Source organism: Tupaia chinensis, unplaced genomic scaffold (assembly GCF_000334495.1).
Source record: "Tupaia chinensis unplaced genomic scaffold, TupChi_1.0 Scaffold000674_1, whole genome shotgun sequence".
Taxonomy (NCBI): Eukaryota; Metazoa; Chordata; class Mammalia; order Scandentia; family Tupaiidae; genus Tupaia; species Tupaia belangeri.
In genome coordinates, this window is record NW_006160197.1 from 157135 (window position 1) to 166731 (window position 9597).

The following is a 9597-nucleotide window of genomic DNA, read 5'->3' on the forward strand; positions in this document are numbered from 1 at the left end:
GGGGGGGGGATGGCCACGTTGCAGTCCCTTCTCCTCCATTCTCCTCTTGGGATCTTGGGCATGCATGCATACGTGCCTGGCATGAGTTTAAGCCACTGGGTCCAGGACTTGAACCATAATCAACTACACGGGAGTCCAGCGACATAGCCATTACACCAACTGCTGGTCCCTCTTTTGCAAATTTTCTTTTTCCTTTTTTTTTTTTTGGAGAGTTTTTTTTACTATAGGGCACATGCACTTGCCAGAAAGACAGAGAGAGATCGAGAGACAGAAAGCGAGAAATCACCCCCCGGGAAGATGGCCATGCTGCAATCCCTTCTCCATTTTCCTCCCGGGATCTTGGGCAAGCACGCACATGCACCCGGCGTGAGTTTAAGCCACCGGATGTGGGACTTGAACCACGGTTGACTACATGGGAGTCCAGCAACATAGCCATTACATCAACTGCTGGTCCCATCTCTTTTACAAATTTTCTAACACTAAAACTATTTATTAAACATTCTACCTTTTTTCCATTGTTCTAAAACACTCATTCTCTTATATTAATTAAACTGTTATATAATATATTTGGGGATTTTTGTCCTTCCCTATGGTATAGTATAAAAAAAAACTTCAATTATATCACTTTTTTCTATAATTTGATATATGAAATGGATTTTCAATAGCTTTTTAAAAAGAATTATTTTATTTAATGTTATTATTTTTTAATTTGACCAGAGAGATAGAGAGGAGAGAAGGTGAGAAAGCAAGCCGCCAGGTCTGGGACCTGAACTGAAGTCAGCCATGTGAGAGTCTAGGGTCCCAACCATCGTGCCACCTGACAGCCCCTCAATAGATTTTAAAACTATCTCTTTATTCTCATTAGCTTTTGTCAAACTGATTTTACCAAATAAATGTTCTTATCATTTCATTACCTTCCAAGAAAATGCAGTTGAGGGTCTTACTTAGATTGCCCTCTTTTATTTATAAAGTGGAAAGCATTAATTAATAGCTTTATAACCAGAAATATAATTTGTCTTTTTACTAATTCGAGTATTTTTTTATAGCTCACAAGAAATAATATTTTAAAGATATGTCTGGTATTATATAATTAAGGAGTAGAAAAAGATAATGGAGAAGTTGGGGCCAGCAGATGGCGTAGTGGTTAAGAGCACTAGATTCACATGGCTGACTGCGGTTCAAGTCCTGGATCTGGTAGCTTGCTTTCTCACTTTCTCTCTTTCTGTCCGTCTATGGTCAAATTAAAACAAATAAAGATAAATACAATAATCATAAAAAAAGACAATGGAAAAGAGAGTGACTCCAGAGTAAGACATGCAAACACACACACACACCCACACTCACACATACACATACATGCTTAGACATATATACAGAAATATATATTTATATATATATGAGAGAGAGAGAGAGAGAGAGAGAGATATAACCAGGCTTAAGTTCTGTCTGATCTTGGGGAAGATAGTCTGCTTTCAAAAAGCATAGCATGTATCCAGTAAATTCTAGCTACGATTACAATTTATGTGCCTGGTACTTGACATTTTACAAAGTATTTTTATGCGTATTATATCTCAGTCTGCTTGATAGTCACAAAACCCTGGATGAGATATGATAATAATGTTATCATCACTACTAGTATTAAGACCAAAATATATTTTTTAATAAAAAACACAAGGTTGTCCATATTATCATGTTATTTGTAAAAATAGATCATCTATAGTAAACAGTAAAATTGCTCCTGAAAATTTATAAAAATATTTTTAAAATTCATCTTCCACTTTCACTATATTTCTAAATATATTTCACTATATTTTCTAAAGACTTCGGCTTCCTTAAAAGGAACACAGCTAATTTTAGTGTATCTATTTCATGTTCAACAGTTATTGAGTACTTTATCACCCCTAAAAACCATGTTTGAATTTTTTTTAAAAAAATTATTTTATCTTAACTTTCTTTCTTTCTTTCTATATTCTTAATTTGATCAGAGAGGGGCATAGCAAGAGCAAGAGAGAGACAGAGAGTGAGTGAGAAAGGCAAGGCATCAAGTCTGGTACTGAAACCACAATCGGCCATTTGGAAGCCCGGCCTCAACCGCCATGCCACATGCCGGCCCCTGAATCTTTTTTTTTTGTCATTATTGTTCTTGCCACATTTCCGAAATAAATTCTACATTATGGAGTTATAGACTAATAAAATCAGTTAGTTGAAAATTCAAAACCAAGAGCATTCATCTATAAGCCGCTGTAACGAATTAAATCTTCCTATAGAAAACATAAGTTCAAAAATGAATTTAAGTGAATTTTAGTTGCTCTTGTCAAACACAGAAAGTACCTATCTGGGATGATAAATAAGTTAATCTCTTCCACTGTTGTAATCACATTACGAGCTATATGTGTCCTATAGCATCAGGCTGTAAACCTTGAATATACACCATAATATTTGTTTTAAGACGAGATTATAGTCACTTCCCTTTAGTTTACAGGTTGAATTACTTTAAGAATGTTTCATATCAGTCCTTTGAACTTCACATTACCTTTCCAGACAGAGGACTGATGTTATAATATGGCAGGAAAAGGAAAAAAAAAATCAAAACCTTAAAAAAAAGTTTTTATACTATTGATGGGCTTTTCCATCTTATCTTTGGGAAAGAGAGAGTAGAGAGACGGGTTGGAGGCGGCAGGCTGCATTCACCGTGTGCTCAGGGGAGTTCTGCTGCCTTGACCTGGCTCCTTAGAGCATGGCTGCCTGAATTCCTTCTTATCATGGCCTAGACCATCTGTTCTGTTCTTTTTTATTCCCTCCCACCACACTGCTTCAGTTATGAGAGGCTACGTTATTTGAATCTGGATATTACGCTCTCTCTTTCCTCCTGTGTTTTCGGAGCATTCACTGGGCACTTCCTTGGAAAAGTAATGACAATAACATGTCATTATTTTACCACATCCAGTGATTTACAGGATGAAATAATTTACTGCCCAACATAATCTAAATAAAGAAATCCGCTGCATTGCCTCAACAATATTTCATTTGTAGCTCATTATTTATGTATTTCATTGATTAGAAAAATAATTTTAAATATAACCAACGCTAAAGGTAAAAAATAAAAGTGACCAAGATGGTGCCATTATTTTTGCTGCAGAACCAGACCAGCTCCAGGTGCGATGACAGTACTCACGGGTGAAATGATTAGAAGTAGATGGGTTGACGCTATCCCCACTGTCAGCACTTTCGCTGCTGGAAACGTCATCATCCGATTCCCGCACAGAGGAGCAGGGTGAGGAGCCGTCAACTTCTTCAAACTTCCTCTTTAAAATTCCACTCATCGCTGCGGCGCTGTCACATGTACCTGTAACAGGAGCAGCGAAGCAGTGAAATATCTGACCAGTGAATGTGTAGGTCTCCAGAGTCATCTTTATGTGGCTTTTTATACGGGAAATAAACTAAGCTTTCCCTGGGAAGGATCACTAAGCAATGTTTTATTCTATTGGAAAACGAACAAAAATAAAATTAAATTAAATATGAGTATTTGCCTATTTTGTTACCAAAGTGTTTTCGGGTTTTTTCGAAAGGTTTTTTTTTTTTTTTTTGCTATAGGGCATGAGGGCATGTGTGCTAGCCAGAGAGATAGAGAGAGACCAAGAGACAGAAAGTGAGAAATCACCCTCCAGGGGGATGGACATGCCCCAATCCCTTCTCCTGCATTCTCCTCTTGGGATTTTGAGCACACATGCACACGCGCTTGGCGCGAGTTTCAAGCCAAGGACTCAAACTATGGTTGACTACAAGGGAGTCCACAGATATAACCATTTCGCCATCTGCTGGTCTCCCGAAGTGTTTTGATGTTTTGAGACATACTTCATTTTAATGTAATACCACTATTCCTTTCTGCTGACAAATTAAGATGATCTACTGAGTCCATAAAACTTAATAAAGAAAATGCATACCCATACTCCCCAAAGTCCTAAATGAAAACTACATTATGTAAAATTTGTCTGGAAGAAACACCAAAAAGTATGTAAAATCTTTGTATTCAGGATTTTAAAATCAAGTAACTTATTTAGCTGAACACAACAGAACATATGGAATTGGTTCTGAATTTTTGGTAGTTTCCACTTCAAGGTATAGTGAACTGTGTCCCCTTGCCACCTGATTGCTACAGCTATGGTCACTTTTCCAGAAACCTCCTAGGGCTATTTACCCTGGAAGATACATGAATCAAATGGGAAGGGGTGGGGTGGAAAGTAGATATGGTTTCTTCTAAATCACTTCTTTTTAGATGAATGGATTTTCCTCTTTCCTTGAGTTGTCCTTTCTCCATCTTCCCCATTTTACCTTACATATGCACAGTCAGCTAAAATACATAAACCTTCATTGCAGTGTAAGGATATTTTAGTGAATAAACTATATATAAACTAGCTTAGATATATGTACATGATCTCAGATTGCTAAATTAGGTTAACATAGCTGAAAAGTATTACTAAGGCAATGCCATACATTTTATCACCCACTTCATTTGTATCAGCAGATTTTAACTCTCATCTGCGTTCTTTAAGTCATTTTCTCCTTTTCCTGCCAAAGTACAGCCATCAGCCCTACAGATCAGGAGGAAGCATGACCCTTAAAACCATTCTGGAGTCCACTAGTTATCTCCACACAGCTCCCCTTCTCTGTGCAGATCGCAGAGCAAGCAGCCTGCTCAAATCCCCTGGGCTGGGTCAGCTCTTGAAGGTTTCATTCAGTAGTTTCCCGAGTGTGCTACCTGGATCAGCAGCAGCCCCTGAGTGGTGAGTGGTTATACCTGCAAGTTCTCAGTTCCCACCCAAAGTATACCAAGTTAGACAATCTCAGGAGAGAAGGCCCAGCACTCTGTACTTTATAATGCTCCAAATCAGGTGATTGTGAGGTATACTCAAAATCGAGGACCCACTAGCTTAATCTCTAGTCTGTGCTTCAGGACCTCCCTCCCTGCATTTTGCTTTCCTTGTATGTGTCCACACACCAGCCCAAGACAGTGACATGACTCAGCATTCAATTCCCAAACTAAATCTCTCCTTTAGCTATCCCTGGTATGACTTCTTGTAAGATTGAGTACAATAGTAGATGTCTTGTAAGTATGTATTCACACATGTAAGCACATGTTGAGTAACTAGTGTATGTGTGCTTGACTACTTAGAGTAGGGATACAAAAGAGAAAGCAAGTTGCTTGCCCTCAAGGAGCAAGCAGCCACTGTGTTTGTCTCCATCAAATTGGGAATACTCTCAAAGTCATGTTCTACTCTCTTATTTTATTAATCCATGTCTTCAGTATGATAATTATATTAACAATGGAGATAGCTGCTAGCAATAGGAAGATTTATTACTGTCCACTCTTTTGAAGATAAAATCGGTATTCTGATTTTGATTTTACCACTATTTTGATTAGCATATTATTTTCTCCATCTTAAAGAGCGTGAAATGCATAAAATGTTCATGCATATCTGAGCAGGGTGTAGAGAAAAAAAAAGATATTTTAAGTAAAGTCTTGAAATAAAAGTAGGACAAGATATACATTTTAAAATGGTTTGCTTCAAACAAGATGCAAAGTAATTCATGAGGGAGAGACTAAGATACAGAGTAACAGGAGCTGGAAGCCTATGTTTAAAAAGTGCATTCTTATAATAAGATATTGCAGTGGGAAGAGTTAAAAACTATGTCCTTCTGAAGCTCCACTTCCCCTCCCTCAACTCCTCCAATTTCCTTAGCTAAGGCAGGTTTTTCAAGATCAAGAACACCCAGTTGGGTTATAGGAAATCGGGTCCCATCATCACGAAAGGTGACGAGGTGATACTTTGTACTCTTTCTGTTTTCTCAAAAATGAAAGGACATTTTTGGAACAAAAATAAGAGAATTAACATCTCCCTTTTTTTTCCTTTAATTATTACATTTGGGACTGGAAAGACGAAACAATGGAGTTGAAAGTAGGGTGTAATTTCTGTCTAGATTTTAGAACTGAAAGAGCCTATGGTAGATTCATATAAAAAGAAGTAATGAACTAGTCACTTAGGGTGATGTCCAAGTTGGAAATTGAATATTCAAATATGTACAGTACACAAAATCTAAGCATATGCCAATGAGCTAGTTAAGTGCCAAGTTGCTTGTGCAGCAATGAAGCATACACCTGAGTAGTTTCACTAGCTTTTTATTTTTACTTATTTAATTTTTCAGAGAAAGAGAGAGAAGCATCCCCAATATGGCTTCCATGCTACAACCTTCTCCCAATCTCTGTCAGCCTGGATGATGGGCACATCTGTGTCTGAAGTGTTCAGGGAGGTCTCTGGACATAAACCCAGAACCTTCCTATGTGGTCAGCCTCAAAAAGTGTTATCACTGTGCCATAAACCATCACCTCATTGCCTTTAAAAAAATACTGTGTGAGTATAACAACATGTTTTAAGAAAATACACATGGCCTGTTGCTTACCAGTAGCCTTTAGATTTAATAGTGGAGTGCTAAAGGAAGATGATGTAGTTTTCACCTACACTAACTATATGATTTTATTATTGAGAAAAAAGAATTCAAGGATTTAGGGAGAAGTATCTGTAATAAAGCAGCGTGTGCTCTGTGTTGGTTCTCAGAATTTGAGAATGACAATAGTGGCTGACTAGAAACAGATCCAGGTGAGGAGAATGAATGCCTGTCTTCAAGGAACCATAGTTACTTAATCAGTCCTTATTACATTTTTGCTTGTAAAGAAGGAACATAATTAAAAATGGTTGATATAAAATCACCGGAAAAGTGCTAAACATTTCAAATTGGCTTTATATAGCACCAAGGCTAAAGAACAAAAGATAAAATTTGACAAACATTAATTTAGTCTAAATACGAGAAGCTGAAAATGTATCAGCCATTTTATTACAGGTTCCATTGTCCAATTCATGAAGCCCGTACTAGTCCAGGGCACCACCCTATTTCACTTGGACTAGGACATGAACTTTCAAATTACTCTCTCCCATCCACTGCTATTACCTTTCTCTGTGTTTTCCAGGTTGATACATTTAGATGCAAATCTGATCATGTCAGTCTATATCTTGAAACTCTTGGGTTGCTTTGGATTGCCTTAGGAAGAAGTTCAGAATCCTCAAAATGGTTTATAAAGTCCTTAATAATCAAGCTTGGCTAATCTCTTCATCCTCATTTTGAGCCTCTGGCCTTGTCATGGACTTTTCAGCTCTCATAAGCTCTTAGCTCTTCCAAGTTGTCATGTCTTTTTGGCCTCTCTGCTATTTGATATACCATTCCTTCTGAGCTAATTAAAAAAAAAATTCCATATCTAAATACATGTTATTTAGTTTTGTATTCCTGTTTACTATTGATTGTTTTCATTCTCTGATAAAGGATATAAGGGCAGGGATCTTTGTTTTCTCTATTGATGTTCCAAAGGCCTGAAATAGTGACTTGACTGTAACAGGTGCTCAGTAAGTATTTGTTCAATGCATGAATAAAATCTTTTCATTTTCATGAAGGTTTTAAGTATGTTTATGAAAAAGTAGTAGACAATTTTAAATGTCTCCATCTTTCTTCTAATAAAAATATTGATAAATGTATGATACTAAATTGTGTTTGATTATAATTATTTCCTTTAATATATCTGTGACTTACTGGAAACGCACATAAAAGTATCTATTGGAAAAATCTGCAGATGGTGTAGTGGTTAAGGTGTTGAACTCCCATGTAGTCAACCATGGTTCAAGTCCTGGACCTAGAGGCTTGAAATTCACGCTGACTGTATATGTGTGCATGCCTAAAATCCCGAGGGAAGAATGAAGAAGAGATTGCAATGTAGCCATGCCCCTTGAGGGTAATTTCTCTTTTTCTGTCTCTCTGTTGTTCTTTGTCTCTCTGGCAAGCACACGTGTCATATAGCAAAAATCTCTCTGTCAAAATAAAGTATCTATTGGAAGCCAGGAGGATGGAAAATGATAATGAGGAGGAGAATTTGGCTAAAAGTGTCAAATCAAGAAGGTGAATAAAAACATACGTGTCAATGCCTTTGAAAGAATGGCTTAAGTTAAACTTTGGGTATATGTAAGAAGCTTGTTCATTTCACACTTCTTCATAGTCTAAAAAATTCACAGCTTTCATAAGTAACTCACTGAGTTCTTATTATACCACTCATATTTATCTAATGGGTATCGTAAGAAAATGACCTCAGGAAATATGCTTTAAGGATGTTTTCAGTCCTCTAATTATGAAGATCAGAGTTTCTGACTTGCAGAAACACAAATTTAGAATTGCCAGATTTAGCAAATAAAATATTGAACACCCAGTTAAATTTAAATTTCAGATTGAAGGTATGAATGACATTTGAGATGAACGTAGACTAAAATGATTTTTTGTTGTTTATCTGAAATTCAAGCTTAATGTAGCCTTCTACATTTTATCTGACAAACTGAATTTGTGTTCTTGGTGAGAAAGTAAAACATTAAAAATTTCTACATAAGAAAAACTACTGGGGCCACTAGGTAGAGTGATGGTTAAGGCGTCTGACACTCCCATATGGCCAACCCCAGTTAAACTCCCGGACCTGGTGGTTTGCTTTCTCACTTTCCCTCTCTCTCTCTGAGTGTGTTTCTCTCTAGTCAAATGAAAATAAATTAATAAATAAATAAAATTAAATAATTCTTAAACCAAAAAAAGAAAGAAAGAAAAAGAAAAACTACCTAACACCTAATCATGTACATGGATATTCATGTTTTTTACCAATTAGATGAAATCCCGGAAATAAAACATCTAAGGTCATCAGGGTGAATTATGAATGTTTCAATCATTTAGAAAAAGCGAGGGGCTAGCTGCTGGTTCATAGGTAAAGGGCAGGCCTGCTTATCACTGATGCAGGAAACAATGAACCTGAAAGGAAGTAACTCTGGCATGACAAGAGTTTCCTTATATGGAAATAGGGTGGTCCTTTTGGTGAGATGTTGTCTCCTCCCTGGCCTGCTGAATGAAAGGGTGATGAGAGCTGTGAGTTCTGGGTACATATTATCTGGTAGGTCTTTAATCCTTGGAGCTGTTTGGACCTCAGCCTTAAGGGGCATTTTATCAAGAACAATGGAAGGCATATAGAGCCCCACTGTTCTTTTACATGAGACTGGGTACTTGGCATTGCTGATTTTGTAGCTGAGCAAAGAAAAAGTAACCTGTAACCACAAGTCCTTACCAAAGATCCTTCCATCTTAGTGATACTGCATAGATCAAGAAAAGAGTAAGTAACTTGTATTACATGGCATTGACGGGGGGCAGGATTTTATTCATGATTTGAATAAATAGAACAAATAATCTATTATTTTGTACTCTCTCAAAAAATTCTCCCAGCAACCATGAAATGCTAAGAAACAATAATAACGTTTTATTTAAAAATACTTGATAAGGTAAAAATGATCACTTCAATCAGAAGCTAGCTCAGAGCCCAGGAACCACAAGTGTCTAGATTGAGTTGCAGAAGAAGAGAAGGCTTTCTTTAGTTTTACTCTGAATGGAAAGTAAATCACTGTTTCTTTTTTTTTTTTTTTTTGGGGGGTTTTTTCTATAGGGGTGCTGCGCTCCCCACCCAGTGGAGAA

At 37.0% G+C, this 9597-nt stretch overlaps 1 protein-coding gene across 5 annotated transcripts in view; it reads right to left on the reverse strand.

Annotated features, from left to right (window-relative positions):
- The window catches only part of CSRNP3 (cysteine and serine rich nuclear protein 3), a 225902-nt gene that overhangs the window by 84457 nt on the left and 131848 nt on the right, over positions 1-9597 (reverse strand). For 4 of the 5 annotated variants that reach the window (XM_027776493.1, XM_027776494.1, XM_006160243.1 and 1 more), the window contains one exon: positions 3176-3346. In XM_027776493.1, the coding sequence (XP_027632294.1) occupies positions 3176-3346 (171 nt within the window). Of the gene's footprint in view, positions 1-3175; positions 3347-7005; positions 7277-9597 lie in introns of those variants that run through there. The other variant, XM_027776492.1, reaches the window with a different exon arrangement.